Raw genomic sequence first — 17,542 nt, 5'->3', positions numbered from 1 at the left:
GTGCGGTCGGCGGGGACGCCGGGCTCGGAAAAGGCGGCCAGGCGCGCCACGTCGTGGTGGGCGCGCACGCCCAGGGGCAGCGGCAGCAGCCGGTACTGCAGCGTGGCGGGGCCCTCGGCGTCGCAGTCCTGCGAGCAGCGGCGGAAGCAGGTCCTGTGGGCCACGGACGGACGGACAGACAGACAGAGCGACGCGGTCGCCACCCGGGTCCACGCGGTCCCGCCTGCGCCCCCGCCCCGCGTGCCCTCCCTGCGAGCGCCAGGCCGGAGGGAGCCAGCGAGGTGCCCGTCCCTCTCGGCCCGAGTCTTCGCCAGGCAGCCGGGCGGCGACAGAGCCAGCGCCCCCGGGCCCGCGGTGGCTGAGTCACCGCTGTTTTTGCAGAGCGCCGGGCAGAGGCTCAGAGACGCGTGCTCGGCCCTGCAGGGGCACCCACGGCTCCACCAGCTGCGGCTGCCGGCTTGTAAGGTCAGGGCGACGCCTTGTCCCGGAAATCCCCCCTCCAGCAGCTCCTGGCTCCCGGGAGTTTCTGTGACTTTTTTTTAATGGCGCTGGGATCAAACCCAGAGGGATGGCACCACTGAGCTACATCTCCAGTCCTTTTTATTTTTTGAGACAAGGTCTTGCTAAATTGCCCCGGCGGGGCTCGAACTCCCGACCCTCCTGCCTCAGCCTCCCTCGGTCCTGGGATCACAGGCTTGGGCCCCAGCCCGGCTCTGTGCCGCTCTCTGTGTGAGAACCTGCAGCGCCTGCGAGGGCGTGGAGGAAACCTTGTGCGCTCCTGTGTGAGTGCTGAGGTTTGGGGTGCATCTCTGGTTTCTGTGGCTGGGGCCTGGGGGGTGTGTCCCCCGCTTTCTGCCAACTCTGGCCTGCCTGTGTCCATGTCCCACGCGCGCCCGCCCTGTCACCATGTGGGAACACAGCGGCGGGCTGGTGCACACTGCCACACGGAGCAGGGCGGGAGCTGCCCGGCTCCTGCGGATGAGGGGTGCCCGCCCCAGCCGGCCTGCCTACCCGGGGCTGGTGCCCTGCCGGTACGTGTCGGGGCAGGGCGTGTCCACGCACTGGAAGCCGCCGCGGGTGTTGAAGCACATTTGGCCCGGCTCACACTGGATGCCATCCTCCTCGCACTCATTGATGTCTGGGTGGCGATGTCAGGCGGGCGAAGGTGGGAACCAGAGAAGGCGTGGGTGAGGGGCGTGGGAGAGCAAGGCCTTCCCAGGTGGGCAGCGCCCGTCCTCAGCAGCCTGGCCTCAGCCCAGCCTGAGGCCCTCGGCACCCTCCCCACCGTCCCGGGGTTGGGACTTGGCAGGGCGCGATAGTGGCCCCGTGAGGACGCTGGGAACCTGGTGCCCAGCTGGACAGCCGGGAGAGAGTGGGGTTGCACCAGGGACTGGCTTCCCCTCCCGCCCAGCGTGCCCAAGGCCCATGGCAGAGCATAAGGGTTGGCTCTGAGTCCCATTTTGCTTGGCAGGAAGCAGCAGGGAAGGTGAGGGCCAGAGGGTGGCACGACAGCCACCTGCAGCGGCTGTGCCCACCCTCCTGGGTCTCCCCCAGCCGTGCAAGGGGTGCTGGGTTCCCCTGCTTCACCAGCAAGGAAGCTGAGGCTCAGGGACGCCAGAGGGTTGTTTGGGGACACCCAGGCCGGATCAGCCCTCCTGCCTGGCGGGGGCGCCCAGGACCTCTCTGGAGACGGCCAAGACCCCGCCGCGTGTGGGCGCTGCCCACTCACCCTGGCAGTTCTTCCCGCTGGGCAGGAGGCGGTAGCCAGCAGGACAGAGGCACTGGTAGCTGCCCTCGGTGTTCCGGCAGGTGTGTTGGCACAGGCTGCGCACCTGGCACTCATCAAGGTCTGGTGGGCCATGGGGTAGGGACAGGGTAGAGAGACCAAGTCACGCACTTGCTGTGGGCCTCCTGCCCACCTGCCAGCTCCTGCCTACCACAGCCCACTCCTGGCCTGGCACCCAGCCCCAGCTGCAGGGCTTGGAGAGCCCCTGGGCTTGGCGGCAGTGGACACACCACCCTGCCTCGGCCTCTGTCACCAAGGACCAGGGCAGAGACCACCATATGCCAGGCAGAGCCACCTCTACTTTACCCCTCTCAGCCCCAGCAGCCATCCACCTGCCCATGAGCTCTTGGGGGTGCCCATGCCCAGCCCAGGGGCCCAAGATAACACAGGAGTGCATTACTCTGTGACGGGGCCCGGCCTTACCCACGCAGGCGCCGTTCTGCCGGATGAAGCCAGGTGGGCACCAGGCCCGGCCCACACTGCTCAGGGCTCTGGGTCCCGACTGCCGGGAGACCCAGGCATGGTAAGAGCCACTGGGGATGGGGGCCCGGGGCCGTGGCCAGGGCACCAAGGGGCCCTGGTGGCTGACAACGGTCACATTCTGTCTCCTCCGCTCAAGTGGGATACAGGCCTTGCCGTCGCGGAGGAGGGCATGGCCCGGTGGACACAGACAGCGGTAGCTACCCTGGAGGTTGTGGCACTGGTAGGCACAGGGCTTAGGCAGCTGCTGGCACTCATTGACGTCTGCAGAGAGAAGCCAGGTGGCACCCAGCGCAGCTCAAGGCATGCTGCTGCCTGCGGCCTCTATTGCTTAGGCCGCCTTTGAACCTGGTGCCTCACATGCTGTGTAGGCTGCCCCTGCAGCAGCCCTCTGTGGTACCCCTAGGCTCCTCCGGGCCTCCAAGCCTATGCCAGGAGGCCCCCTCCCCAGCTCCCCACCCAACTGCCCCAGGTGGTCACTTGGGTCCCTTCTACTCCTTGTGCCCCTCTAGGGCGCACCCCATTGACACCACCTTTCTGCCCCTCTTGGCCTTGAGGGAAGGTGGCCTGCAGGGTAAAGCATAGGTCCAGGGCCTGCTGGGTTTCAGAAGTCACCAGCACCTTGGCCACAAACACCACTGCCCCACGGCCAGGGGCCACCACCAGGGCCCTGCGAGGGTCAGGCGTCCCGTACCTAGGCAGGGCAGGCCAGGGCCCTGGGTCCGGTACCCCCTGGGGCAGCTGCAGCGGTGGCCGCCTGCGGTGTTCTCACAGAGCTGCTCGTGGTGACACTCATCCAGCTGCTCCAGGCATTCATCCACATCTGGGGAGTCGGGGCGGGGCTTAGCCCAGAGCCTCTGCCAGAGGGAGACCCCACTTCCGGGCCTCACCGCGCCCCCTCCCCAAGCATTCGGGGCTCTGGGGCCATAGGAAAAGAAGGGGCTTAAAGATGGGTTTTTTGTTTTTTTTGGTTTTTTTGGTACGGGGAATCAAAGTCAGGACCTTGCGCTTGCCAGGCAGGCACTTGTGCCCCTGAGCTACATCCCCAGCCCCGAAAGGTGGCCTTGGAGAGAGTGCCAGGTTCTGGCAAGTGGTCTTCCCTCTCTGGGCCTCAGCTTCCCTGTCTGTAAAGAGGGCTGGGCCGGGCTTTCTTCTTGGGGTTGAGCGAGGACGGAATCAGACAATGCATTTGCAGAGCTCAGGGCCGGGGTGTGCAGGAAAGGGCTAAACAAGAAAGGAAGAAGCGGCCGTGCAGCTCGGACAGAAGAGCCCTAAGCTCGGCGTGGCCCGAGGCCTGAGAGGAGGGCTGGCTGCAGGTCTGAGCCCCAGGTCTCTGCGCTGCCCTGCCACGGCGCCCCGTCTCTGAGGGGTCACAGAATGGACCCCAAAGGCATCACTGAGGGGTGCCCCTGATCCCAGGTGGCTGCCAGGGTGAGAAGGGTTCTGAGGCCGTCACTAGGCTGGCCCATGTCACTCGGGCTAGCCTGTGCCCCTTCGTCAAACGCAGGACAGAGGGCACTGGAGCTGCCAGGACTGGACCCAGCGAGCTGAGGTCAGACCTCGGGGCCAGCTCGGGTCTCCTGGCCCCCTGTGTGCCTTCGTCCTGCCAAGGGTTCCTTCTGATCCCCCAAGAGCCCAGCATCCCGGTGACACACACAGCCCTATCCACTGAACTGGCAGGCCCTAGTTTCCTGGGAGCGTGTCCTGGCCACCCCGCGCCTGTCACCTTCGCAGCCGGCCCCGTCAGCCGCCACCCGGAAGCCGGGCCCGCAGTCAGGGAGGCAGCGGTAGGAGCCGAGCAGGTTCACACAGCGCTGTCCCTCTTGGCAGAGGTGGGTGTCCCACGCACATTCGTCCACGTCTGGGGACAGACACGGCAGGGGCTGCCTGAACACAGGTCCCCGGGGCTCCCTGCACCCCTCCCAGCCCGGCCTGCACGGGCGAGCTTGGTCCCAGGCCGGGAGCCCCCGCATGAATGTCCTGCCTGACAGCTCCGTGTCACTACACTCCACCTCGCACCTCTGCAGTTCCTCTCATCCCAGGCCAGGGTGAAGCCGGCCGGACAGGAGCAGGAGAAGCGGCCGGGCACGTTGTCACAGGAGTGGGAGCAGGGGCTGGGGCCGCCCGTGCACTCGTCCCTGTCTGCAGGGGGACAGAGCTGTGGTTCTTGCTCACGGACCTTCCTGCCAGCTGGTGGGGACAGAGCATGCATCCCTGCCCGGGGAGGGGGGCTGCTCACCCACACAAAACTCTCCTCGGGCGTCCGGCTCAAAGCCCTCAGGGCACCCCACCTCATGCTCCTCTGCAAGGCAAAGGGACAGGCTCTAAGGACACGGTGGCCCCGGTCATAGCATCCTCCCGGCCCGGAGCCCAGCCCCGGCCTGAGCCAGAAAGGCAGGGAACCGAGCCCCGCCCACGCCTGTGGGAGGTGGTGGCCACAGGACGTGCCCGGTGTGTCTCTGTGCCAGGGGCTCCCGGCAGGGCAGGGCAGCAGGCTGGGCAGACTCAGGAAAAACCCCTGAAGTAGAAAGCAGGGGGTCACGTGTCCAAACTGCCGTCATGAGGACCCAGCGGGTGGGCACAGAGGGTGGGCACGGGGTCAGGCAGGTCAGGGATGGGCAGCAAGGATGAAGGTGGCAGCGAGACTATGGCAAGGGACAGGGTTCTGGAGCCTGGGAGGAGATGCCACCTCTTAAGTAAGCCTAAGGACAGCCGCCTGGATGCAGGGGACCCAGAGCCCGGATGAGGCTTCAGAGGTGGCGCGCTGTGGGACACCCCACCCACCCACTGTGCAGGTGGAAACACCTAGCCCGGGGACCGGGACACAGCCCCCCGAGGTCCCCAGCCAAAAAGCGATAGGAACAGGGTCTGCCTGGCCACCGCGCTGCGCTGGCCCACTGTGCCTCATCCAGCATGAGGCCTCGGGGCCTCTGAGGAGGAGCAACCCTCGCTGAGACCGCAGGGTTGCGGGGTCACAGGGGTTCAAGGAGGCTCCTGGGCCCAGGGCCGGGCCCTCTGTGCAGCACCCTCGGGAGAACATGGGCGTGGCGTGGCCTCACAGCCGGGCCTGGGGCTGCGCGTCCCTGTCGGAGCCCCTGACCCTGGCCGGCTTTAGCGGGAGCAGTAGGGTAGAGATGAAGGACGGGGCCTCACCAGCTTGCAGGGCCGAGGTGAGCTGGTAGCGCAGGGCCTGGGCCTCAGGGTCGAAGGCCGAGCTGATAGCCGAGGCCCGGAGGTGCTGCACCAGCTGGGGCTGGGGGCCCCGCGCTGCTGCGTACCGGATGCTGTGGTTGCAGCGGAGGAGTCCAGGGATGTTGTTGTGGAGGAAGCGCTGCGTGGAGCCCACGAAGAGCTGGCCGGGCCCTGTCTGCACATAGCGCTCCTCGAAGTCCTGCAGGGGGAGAGCGAAGAGGGGGAGGGCAGAGGAGAGGGAGCAGGAGGGAGGGGGAGGAGGAGAGGGTGGCCAGGGGTTTCCACTTGTAAGGCCCCAACCCAAGGGCTGGGGTGCTGAGGGACCCCCGGGCCAGCAGCTCTCTTCCTCCAAGCACTGGGCAACCCAGGGCGGGGCCGGCAGCTGCCCCTGTGCAGGGGCTGGGAAGGAAGGGCCTGGTGCTTAGGGGTGCTGGGCGCAGCACACCCTCCTCGCCCTTACCGGGTCTGCACCCCCACCTGCACTTGGAGGTCTTCGTCCGCCAGGGCCTCGGGGACAGCGCCATTGACCACCACGTCCAGGAGCAGGAGCCCGTCCGGGTCCAGGCCCCGAGCCACCTGGGTCATCCTGAGCAGCTCCCCTGCAATCCAGCCCCGGCCGGCCAGGGTCACTTCGGGGAGGGGTCCCGGGTCCGGAGCTCAGCCTCCTCCTGCCTCCCTCAGGGCAGACCCTGCTCACCTGTAGCAAACTCCACGTGTGACTCCTGCTGGAAGCTGCCACCCGTCAAGGAAAGGCCATTTGGTGCCTCCTTGCTCTCTCCAGCCAGGGCCCAGTAGATGGGGGCGATGGTGACCACCAGTACCCGCATCAGAGGCCCTGGACAGGGTAGGGTGCAGAGGCCAGGTTAGGGCTGGATGTTCGGGGTGGGCACTCTCCCGCTCAAGGGCCCTCTGTGGCTCCCCACTGCCCCCAGGACGGCTCCGCCCTTTCCCTCCTGCTCCTGCACAGCCTTGGGACGATTTGCACTGGTTATTTACCAGAACCTGGGAAACAGTAAAGGCAAGTATCTCTTCATGGAATAGTTGTGAAAATGAGTAAATTCGTGTGAAGAAATATCTGTAACTTGGAGATAATCAGCTCCGCCCTTCAGGTTGAGGGTCACTAAGCTGCCAGGGAGCCTGGCACTCTGCAGGTAAATCGTTACCCATTTGCTGGGCTGAGCTGAAAATCAGCTGCATTTCCTAGTCTGGAGACAACCTCAGGAAGAGCCCAGGAGAGAGATTGTCCCAAACACTGACTTAGAAAACAGAGCTGACAGTTTGCCCCCGAGAAGCGCTCTTGGGCCTTCCTGTGATGCTTGGGCACAGACGGGTGGGGCACTGCCCATGCCCAGCCTCGCGGGGCCAGGGCTGGCGGCAGCTCGGGGATGCTGGCAGGACGGAGCTGGGCCCCTGGCTGAGCCCAGGTGCGCCCTGTGGCTGCTGCAGCTGCAGGAGCAGCCGCGGGCATCTCTGGTGACGCCGGCCAAAGCCGCTGGACCCTGCTGTGCACACGAGCTTGGGGTTGGAGCGGCTGTGGGGGAACCGCTCCAGGGAGAGGAGGTGGCGAGGCCCACCGGGCCGGGCTGCGGGCCTCCACAGAGCTGCGTGCTCAGAGCACGCTGTGGACGCGCCCGTGCCCGCGTGCCCGCGCTTGGCTCTCTGGGCTCTCCAGCCAACTGGAGTCTTCCCGTTTCCCCTCCCTTGCCTGCACCCCATGTCCCTTAACCATTTCTGGCGACCCTTCACAGAGCACCCAGGGGCGTCAAACACCACTTTCTGGGGCCCTGCAGCCTCTTAAACCTAACCAGTGTGTGTCTGTGGAGTACTGAGGATTCAGCCTGGGGCTCACACATGCAGGTGTTCCTCCGCCGTGCTACATGTCCAGCTCTTTCCATGTTTTTATTTAAAGACAAGGTCTCCCTCATTGGTCCAGGTTGGCCTTCAACTAGCAGTCCTCCTGCCTCAGCCTCCCAAGTAGTGGGATTACTTAGGGGGCCAGATCTCTAGGCACCAGGCCCTGGGCAAGCCTCTGAGAACAGCCTTACTGCTTTCTGCTCCAGCACCTGCTGGAGGGTCCCCGATGGGCAGGGACTGGGGGCCTCGATGAAGCGCCACGCCAGCCCCCACTCACCCACGTCCGCCGGGATGCGGCTCACGCTGCTCCGGATGGTGGTGACTCCGGAAAGCGCCTCCTGTTGCACACTGGTGTTGAGCGTGGCCACGCCGAACTCCCGGCCGTTGATCACCCCAATCATGCTGCCCCGGCTGCCCTGGGGGTGCTCTGTGAGGAAGCACAAGGACAACGGTGACACTCACCACCCACGCCCTCGGGACGAGCAAGAAGAGAACAGTGAAGCTCAGAGAAGGGCAGTAACTTCCCCAAGGACACACAGCTGACTCTCAGACTTAATGCCCAGGGCATCCTGACTCTGGGAGAGAAGCGAGCATGTGCTCAGGTGCCCCAGTGAGTGGGCTGGTCTGAGAAATGAGGAGATGGCCCTGGGACACGCAGGACATCCGCTGGTCTGTACATGCCAGGAGTGGGAGACGGCAGGGGCCGGCACCCTGGAGGGGTGGGCACCATGCAGAGCTGCATGCCATCAGCTGAGGCCCCCATTCCATCAGGGGCCCTGGCCCAGCGCCCTGCAGCTGGACTGGCTGGGGTGGGGTGGCTTCCTAGCAGTGCCAGGCAGTCTGCCAGGGCCGCTCTGCAGCTGGGAGGGGGGCTTCCTCTGTCTAATGGGCAGCCGCCTCCGCTGGGCAGCTGGCATTCCCGAGCGCAAGGGGCAGAAGTTAGCCTGCCCTCCTTCCGCCAGCTCTCAGGGGACATTAGCAGCAATCTGCCCATGATCTGTCAAAAAATAACAGAGAACACCAGGATCCTAAATGGGTAAATGAGGGGCCTGGTGAGCGCTGATTCTAGGAAGCGAGGCCACTTCCTGCAGCCTGGGGCCGGGGCTGATGAGATTTGCGCTGGGCTGGGATGTGTCCCACGCGGACCTGCTGCTCTGGGGTGGCGGGGGGAGCCTAGGCCTGCTAATGAGGGGCTGGGAAGGAGCCAGGATGGTGAGGCAGAAGTGTGACCCAGCAGGCTTGCAAAGGACAGGACCTCAGAGTCCAGGAAAGGGAAGCCACTTCTCATTTCTTGGGCCAGGGGTGTCTCTGCAGCTCCTTTTCCCCAACAAGATCAGAACTGGGACCTATCAGCCTGGCTGGGAAGGAGGGGTGAGGCAGGCAGGGAAGGGAGAAATAAGCTTGTGGCCAGGAAGCCTCAAAACCTCCCTTTAGCTGGACATGGCGGTGCAGCCCTGTAATCCCAGCACTCTGGGAAGCTGAGGCAGAAGGATTGCAAGTTTATGCCTAACCTGGACAATTTAACAACTTAATAAGACCCTGTCTCAAGGTAAAAAATAAAAAAGGGGCTGGGGATGGAGCTCAGTGTGAAAACCTTGGGTTCAGTCCTCACTATATAAAATGACAAGGACAAAAGTGAAAACAACACAACAAAACCAAAACAAAAACTCATTTGACCTAAGAAAGGCCCTTGCGGAGTTTACCCTGGAGAAACGTTCAGGCCGGCACACCGAGATGGCCCGCAGTTTGGTCCTGAGAGTAGAAACGGGGAAAGGAAACTTGCTGTCTCACACAGCCAACAGAGATGCAGAGAAGTCACGTCCATGCCGTAAGAGAAAGCCAGCCGAGGAGAGGGGACCCTGGCTGGCTACTGGGGGACATCACCCAAGACAGAGCGGCCTTACCCACAGCAGGCTATAAAGACGACCTCCTTTTTTGCAAAAAAAAAAAAAAAAAAGAAAATCTTTCCACTCAGAGAAAAAGTAGGCAAACGCATCCCCAAATCATGGCCCAACCTATTTCTGGTAACTGAATTATGGGAGATAATTACTTCTTCCTTCTCAGATTTCTGTATGTTCTGGCCTTTCTGCAAGGAGCAAACATGAAGGGGAAAGAACTATTTCCATGAAAAATAAGGAGGCTGTCAAGGGTTGGGTTGTGACATGCTGCCCAAATTCTCATGTTGGAGCCCTAACCTCGGGCCTCTGACTGCAGCCTTAGGATCTTTGCAGAGTGGCAGTGAGGTTGTTAAGGTGGGCCCTAATCCAGTATGCCTGCATCCTTCTAGGAAGGGGAGCCTGGTGTGGTGGTGCACGCCAGTAATTCCAGCACTCAGGAGGCTGAGGCAGGAGGAGGATTGCCATGAGTTTGGGGCCAGCCTGGGCTACACAGTGAGACCTTGTCTCAAAAAGCCAAAAGGAATAATAATAATAATAATAAGTAGAAAAGGGAAATTCAGAGATAGACACACAGGCGCAATGCCCCTTGACAATGAAGGACAGCAGCACCTCACCAGAAGCTGGGGACGGGCCCTCACAGACCAACCCTGCCCATGACGGCCTTGCCCGTCATGCCTCCAGGGCCATGAGACAGGCAGCAGGTGCTGCTTAAGCCCCAGCGTGCAGCACTGTGCCTGCCAGCCTGGCCTGGGAAGCCAACCCAGAGGCCACGTGCAGGTCAACAGGAGTGGGGAGGACCAAGCCAGGAAACAGAGCGCAGTCCCCGGCTGTGAAGCCACTCCCGAGAGCATTCCCGGCTGGTGTCACAATGTTGAACTTCCAGTGCTTGGGTTTCAAGTGACACAGGACCAAATCCCAATTCCAGTTAGTGGGGAAAAGGGTTCTATGCCTGGAGAAGGGTTGTACGGAGAGAGTCTGACATGGTATGTGGTGATAGATTGGTGATGCCTGTCATGGATGGGGCTAGAGAAGGATTCTATGAAGAGAAAGCCTGACATGGTGTACGGTGGTAGATTGGTCATGTCTGCCATGGACAGGGTTGGAGCAGGCTTCTATGGAGAGAAACTCTGACATCGTATGCATTGGTAGATTGGTGATTCTGCTAGGCACAGCACTGGAGAAGGGTTCTATGGGACACTGTGTGTGGTGATGTCTGCTAGGGATGGGGCCAGAGAAGTGTTCTATGGAGAATGATTCTGAGGTTGCGTATGGCCATAATTGGTTACATTTTCCAGGGACAAGGGAGGGATCCAAAGCCATACCTATGGACTGTTTGCTACAGGGCACAGGCCACCCAGAAATAGTATTCTGTAACCTTCCTTTGTGCAGGTCCATATTATTTTCCTGTGGTTTCTCAGGATTGCCCATTTCTTTAACTTTAAATTCTGGTCTGGCCCAAGGGAGAGGAGAGTTGAAGAGTCCTGAGACAGCAGGCTTAGTGACATCTCTGAGCTGTGACCCATCCGACCGCTTCCCTGGCCAGACCATGTGCCAGCCGCGCAGTGGGTCAGATACCCGCAAAGTGAGACACAAGCCCCCAGGGTACAGGAGCCCCTGCCAGTGTCCACAGAGACCCGGGCAGCGATGTCTCGTACCTCTCACAACCAGGAGCGCCCTGGCGGTGGCAGAGCCCAGGAGGTTGTGAGCAACGCACTCGTACGCCCCGGCGTCCCCAGCCTCCACACGCTCCAGCGCCAGGCTCCCGTCTTGCAGGGTCCAGAGTCGCCGGCCAGCCCGCAAGGGTCGCCCCGCACGCAGCCACTCGATGGTGGGTCCTGGCTCTCCAGTGGCCTGGCACCGCAGGACCACGTCTTCACCGGGCCTCGCTGTGATGTCCTGGGGCTCCGCCTGGAACACCGGCGGACCTGTGGGAGACCCGGGCAGCTTTTAGGAATATGGAGTTATTTTTGTCTGTTGCAGTGACACACATTCATTTAGACACGTCTGACGACGCAGAAAGACCAGGATGAGAAAATAAGGGGCGGACAGGGTCTGGGGGCTCAGTTACAGCCTGCGCACTCCCTCCCTCACCCCAGTGTCGGCTACCATCCACGTCATTAAGCGTTCGTTTTTAGGGGCTGCTGGCATCCCATTGCTCGATCCTGTTGTGACTTGCTCAATAAACCTCCATTCTAGCTGGGGATTTAGCTCAGCTGCGCAAATGCCTGCCTGGCAAGTGCAAGGTCCTGAGTTCGATTCCTGGTACCACAAAAAAAAAAACCCTCCATTCTAGGGCACTTAAGTTGTTTCCAGTGACACAGGTGACATCGCTGGGGCCCTGTGACACGGATGCAGCTGGGATCCTGGCTGTGAGTGACTCTCCCAGGGCTCTCCCCGGCCCTCTGCTTTCTCATCTGCAGATGGGGACAGTGCTTCCAATGAGGATCCCAGGGATGCAGATGGAAACACCCAGCGCTGGAGAGGCTGCAGGGCTAGTGGGGCTCACACGCCGCAGGAGGACACAGAGAGGGGCAGCCACTGTGGAGGGCTCTGCCGGCCTCAGCCTCCCTCAGGGGCTGTCATGAACGCCGCAAGTGGTAGTCAGGGTCGCGGGATGTGCGTTCTAGCAGCTTGGAGGCCAGAAGTGTCACTGGGCTGGAGCCACCGCGCCATGCCTCCTCCAGGAGCTCGGGTGGGGAGGGGAACCCACTCATCCCTTTGTTCCGGGTCACACGACCCCTTCCTCTGACTGTGTCCGCCGGAGCCTGTGGCCCTGTGTAGCTCATTTCCCTTGGTTTCTCCTTTCTTGTTTGTTCTTTTTCTTTTTCTTTCTTTCCTTCTTTCTTTCTCTCTCTTTTTTTTTTTTTTTTTTTTTGTCTTTTTGAGACAAGGTCTTGCTATGCAGTTCAGGCTGCTTTTGAGCTCACTTTGTAGCCCAGGCCAGTCTCAAACTCATGAAGAATCCCCTGTGTCAGGCTCCCGAGTGCTGGGACGACAGGCACGCGCCACCACGCCCAGCTGTTTTCTTTCTTCCTTCCTTCCTTTTCTGTTTTGGTGTTTTGAGACAGAGTTTCACTATGTGGTTCAGGTTGGTCTTAGACTCACTGTGTAGCATTGGCTGGCCTCAAACTCACAGCAGTCCTCCTGCCTCAGCCTCCCGAGTGCTGGGATGACAGGCATGCACCACCATGTCCAGCTGCCTCTCTTCTCTAAGAACCCTAGGGTAACCTGAGACAATCTCCCAATCTCAGGGTCCTCAACCCAATCATAGCTGTGCATTCTTTGTCCAGGTGGGACCCCAGGTCCTGGGTTTCAGGTGTGAACCCATCCTTGGGAGCCAAGTCCTTGTCCAGGGCAACTGGTTTCTCCTAGAGCTGGGCACGTGCGTTGTAAGACCCCCCAGTTCTGCTCCGGGGTGACATCCTAATGACTTGCAGACCACACAGACTTGGGCTCACTGGAAGAGTCTGAGCAAGTCTGCTCAGGATCGCCCCGGCCTGGAAACCACCTGCAGTGGAATCTGTGAGGCAAATGACGGCGTCTTCACAAAATAGAAAACCAGCCAGCAACGGGCATGAACCGATTCCACAGGAACGGCACATGTGTGCCATCCACAGTGGGTGCAAAGGCAGTCTGATACCAGAGACCATAGTAAGATTCCACTACAAAAATGTTTTTGCCGGGTGTGGTGTCACATACCTATAATCCTAGCGCTCAGGATGCTGAGGCAGGAGGATCACCTGTAACTGAAGCCCAGCCTGGACTACATAGGGAGACCCCTGTCTCAAAAAACCAAAACAATATATGTACACTTTCAAATTTCAGGGATCTAGAATCAATGAAAGGTGTGCAACCTATGGAGACTCCCTTGTCCACAAAAAGCTTCTAGGACCTTGGATCAGATCAGTGGGACTCTGTGGCCCTCCTGCCCAGGACCGGCCCCACCACTGCAGCTGTCACCCTGACTGTCATCCTGTGACTAGGGCAGGCTGGCTGGAACAGGGGGAGGAGGGAAACAGACCCAGAGGGAAAACCGCCGAGACGGATGGGAGACGGCCGCCCTGCCAGCGTGGGGCTGAGGCTGCGGAGAAGCCGGACGCAAGGGGCGCGTCGCCAGCTGGACACTGCCCGCCGTGCCCTTGGTGTGGCAGGTGTGACCCCCGCAGGGAGACCTGGAGGGCCGTGGGGGGAGGTAGGACCTGGCCGATCCGAGCAGCTCTGCAGCCGCCGCCCGGCTGAAAATCTCCTTCCTCACGTCTCCAGCGCGTTTGTCATTGCTCCTTGAAGTGGTTTCCTGATGGCAACTTTTAAATCCTGGTCTGGTGAGTCACACTCCATGCCCTCTCCCACGACCTCCCTGCACCTTCTTCTCTCATTCAAGTCGAGATGTCTCTGTTCCTGACCTGGCCGGTGAATTTCCATTAGAGTATGTGAGGCAGACTGTCTCTGTCCCTGTCTCTATCTCTGTCAGTCCTGCGGCTTAAGGCAAGCTCTCCACCACCGAGTCACTTCCCTTTTCATTTTTTAATTTTGAGACAGGTAGTCCTAAATTGCATCCTAAATTGCGTCCTAAATTGCGTCCTAAATTGCGTCCTAAATTGCTCAGGCCAGGCTCAAGTTGCAATCCTCCTCCTGCCTCAGGCTCCCCGTGGCCAAAGTCACAGGAGTGCGCATCACACCTGCTTTGAGACTGGTTCTTCCACAGCTCTTCCAGTTTAGCAGCCTCCTCTCTGTTGCTGGGAAAGGAGGTGCCGGCCACTGCTACCAAGGGATGAGGACGCCCAGGTCTCCTGCTGGACCTCTGACCCCAGGATGGGGAGCGTGGCCGCCCCATGGGGTCCCTCTGTGTTTGTTAATGGGGTGGGGCTGTGGTTTTTATGGGGCCTGGCTGGAGCACAGCATTCTAGTCTGGAAGTTTTCTTTCTTGCTGGGTCGTGCTTTCCTAGTCTTGTGGCAGGAGAGAACAGGAGCTTGGTGGCAGTTTAGTTTGATTATTTGTGGGGGCTGCTGGCGCTCCCAGGTTGCTGGCGTCCAAGCCCACCCAGGAGGTGGGAGGGAGTTGTCATTACTTTGTGCCTGGGTCGCAAGGCCCTCAGGCCATCTTCCTCCTCCCTGAGTTCCCTGTGGAGGGGAGGCTGAGGCTTTCGCTGTGCCCAGCACCGCACAGACCCGGGGAAGTGTGTGCATTACAGCTGGTCCAGAACCAGAGCCCTTCTCGCTCGGCAAAGATCCCTGCACACTGTGACAGGGCATTCCCTCCCGCACCGAGGGCGGCTGCGAGCCCAGGCCTCCGCCTGACTGCCACAGACTGCGTGCTACGCGGCACGCTGAGGACTAAAGGTGTCTGCTCACGCCGTGCCCAGCTCTGCGGCAGGAACTCAGCCTGCAGAAGGGCCGTGCAAGAAGTCAGGACATAGAGCGGGCCAAGACCAAGGCCGTCCTGTCCCTACTCATCAGCGACCGCCAGGAAGTCCTTTGCGTAGAAAGCGCCAAGGAACCCACCAGGAAATGACCAGGACCAGGAACTAAGTTAGTAAGGCGGCGGGATACAAGACCAAGATATAAAAACCAATTGTGTTTCTGCATATGAACAATGAAAAATCAATCTAAGAAAACTATTGGATCAAAAATAGCATCCATTCCAGGTTCCGTGGCACACACCTATAATCCCAATATTCAGGAGGCTGAGACAGAAGGATCTCTGAGTTTGAGGCCTCAGCTGCATAGTGAGTTCAAGGCCAACCTGAACTACACAGAGGGACCCTGTATCTAAAAAAAAAAAAAAAAGCAACCAAAATAATAGAATGTTTAGTAATTAATTTAACAAAGAAGTTTAAAACTTTATAGCAAAAACTACAAAATGTCACAGAGAGAAACAAAAGCTCTGCATAAATGATACTGGAACAAATGGATATCCATAAAGGAAAAGAAGAAAGAAAGAAAAAAAGCAACAGGGCATGGTGACACGCACCTGTAACCCCAGCGCTCTGGGAGGCTGAGGCAGGAGGATGGTTACTTTGAGCCCCGCCTGGCAACTTAGGGACATTGTGAGCTCCTGTTGCAAAATAAAAATTTAACAACATCTGGGGATATAGCTTAGTGTGAAAGCCCTGGATTCAACCCCTGCTACCAAAAGCAATAAAAAAGGAATTTAGACACATGACTCACAGGAAAATGAACTCAAAACAGACCACAGACCTAAATGATATAAAAACTGCAACTAGGTCAAGATGCAGCTCAGTGGCACAGTGCCTGCCCGGCAAGTTCAATTCCCAGAACCAAAATAAATAAACAAAAAAAGCAACAAAAACCCCCTACAACTGTGGACATCTTAGAAGAAAATGTGACCTTAGGTTAGGCAAAGATGTGTTTTAGATATAACACAAGATACGATCCAAACAGTGCAAAAATGATAAACCTCAATTTCATTAAATGTTACAACTTCTGCTTTTTCCATGTCACCATTAAGAAAAGGCAAAGGCAAGCTGCAAAGTAGGAAAACATCTATGACTTGTGTATCTGGAGAAGGACTTGTCCCCGCTTGTCCTCACTCTGTAAAGGAGCCTTGCAACTTATTAATAACATAATTCAGCGAAAAGTAGGGGCCCGCTGGGAACAGGTGCAGCCAGAGAAGCTGCCCAGGCGGCCCGGGGGCAGACACAAGATGCAAGTACAGTCGAGCATGCAGAAAAACCAAGACCTCACACGCTGCTGGAAGGAAAGCAAAAACTACAGCCCATTGGCTAGTTTCTAAAAGAAGTTAGGACACGCCTACCCAGCACTCAGACTCCTGGGAATTTACCCAAGAGGAAGGAAAGAGTACATCCGTGCAGACGCTTGGACACAAATGTTACACCAGCATTGTTTATGGTTGTCAGAAACTGGCCAGGTACGGTGGTGCACGCCTGTGATCCCAGAACTCAGGAGGCTGAGGCACGAGGATTGCCACAAGTTCAAGGCCAGCCTGGGCTACATAGTGAGTTCAAGGCCAGCCAGACTACATAGCAAGACCCTGACTCAAAAAAAAAAAAAAAAAAAAAAGGCCAAAAATTGGAAAGTTGCCAATGCCTGGTGATTGGTGAATGATAAACAAAATGTGGTCCATGCATACGGTGGAATACTATTTGGCTGTGAAGAGGAATGGCCTCCTGGCAGATGGCTGACTCAAGAACACACAAAGGGAAGAAGCCAAGCTGGAAGACTCCACTGCGTGAACCTTCTGGATCCTGTACGAAAAGGGCGGGGACCAAGAGGGGGAGGGAGAGGGAGGGGAGGGTTCCATCCCCAGCACTGCTCGCAGGAAAAGTGGTAAAAAACAGACAACTTAAGTGTTATCAGAGGAACCTTTTTGAAGTGTTCAGTTCTGCATTGTTGTGTCATGTTGTTGTGCAACCCGGCACCAGAACTTTTTCGGGCAGCAAAATCCAATTCTGTACCCATTAAAGCACCAACAACTCCCCTCCTCCTCCTCTTCCAAGCACCGGCAACCACCTCCTTCTCTGCCGCTGTGAATCTGACTGCTCTACAGACGTCACATAAGAGAACCTGGCTTATTTCCCCTAGCACAATGTCCTCAGGGCTCTTGCATGTCATATTGTAGCATGTGCCAGGATTGCCTCCCTTTTTAAGGCTATATACTATTCCACCATGCAAATGGACAGGTCTTATGGCTTATAAATCATATCTCAATAAAACTGTGTTTTTAAAGAAATAAAAACAGGCCAACTTGGGATTATATTACTGGGGTGGGGGCAGTGTTTGGAAGGGCTGTGCCAGGGACCTGCATGGACTCCCATTATGAAAGCTCATGGCGTCACACCCTTGTAACACATGCCTTCTCTGCACATGCGTTTGTCTCAGCACACTGCTCTCTGCAAAGTCCTTGTGGAGACTCTCTCGGGTTACCCTGGGGTTCAGAGAGCGCTTAGCATCGCCATGAGGACCTCAATGGCGGCCTTGAGATGTAAACAACTGGACCCCACACTTCAGCAACATTTCGTAGGACTTCAGTTGTGGGTTCCAAACAAACATTTGTTACGCAGCCACAGCTGCCCCTGAGCACCCCTCTGCATCTCCTCCTGCTGGGGACAGGCGTCCAGGCCCAGGGCCAGGGCGGGACTCACTCTGTAGGACGAGGGTCACCACTTTCTTCACGGCGCCCACCTCGTTCTCAGCCAGGCACTGGTACTGCCCCGCATCGGCCATCTGAGGGGAGACAGGGGCTCAGGAAGGGACAGCGGCAGCGGGGACCTGCGTGCTCACCCCGCAGGGACCCCAAGGCCACTTGTCAATAGCTATGCAGAGACGCCAGCCCTCTCATATCCACACCTGG

At 58.9% G+C, this 17,542-nt stretch overlaps 1 protein-coding gene across 1 annotated transcript in view; it reads right to left on the bottom strand.

Annotated features, from left to right (window-relative positions):
• The window catches only part of Hmcn2 (hemicentin 2), a gene marked incomplete in the record, with an annotated part of 130,718 nt that overhangs the window by 549 nt on the left and 112,627 nt on the right, over positions 1 to 17,542 (bottom strand). The window contains 14 exon segments of the mRNA XM_013506721.1: positions 1 to 153; positions 1,012 to 1,138; positions 1,730 to 1,849; positions 2,210 to 2,530; positions 2,961 to 3,089; positions 3,993 to 4,127; positions 4,286 to 4,408; positions 4,506 to 4,568; positions 5,420 to 5,657; positions 5,936 to 6,057; positions 6,156 to 6,293; positions 7,590 to 7,739; positions 10,866 to 11,135; positions 17,334 to 17,415. Coding sequence (XP_013362175.1) covers positions 1 to 153; positions 1,012 to 1,138; positions 1,730 to 1,849; positions 2,210 to 2,530; positions 2,961 to 3,089; positions 3,993 to 4,127; positions 4,286 to 4,408; positions 4,506 to 4,568; positions 5,420 to 5,657; positions 5,936 to 6,057; positions 6,156 to 6,293; positions 7,590 to 7,739; positions 10,866 to 11,135; positions 17,334 to 17,415 — 2,171 coding nt within the window.

The sequence above is a fragment of the Chinchilla lanigera genome, unplaced genomic scaffold (assembly GCF_000276665.1).
Source record: "Chinchilla lanigera isolate Chin_1 unplaced genomic scaffold, ChiLan1.0 scaffold00112, whole genome shotgun sequence".
Lineage (NCBI taxonomy): Eukaryota > Metazoa > Chordata > Mammalia > Rodentia > Chinchillidae > Chinchilla > Chinchilla lanigera.
This window is presented reverse-complemented; position numbering and strand designations above follow the sequence as displayed.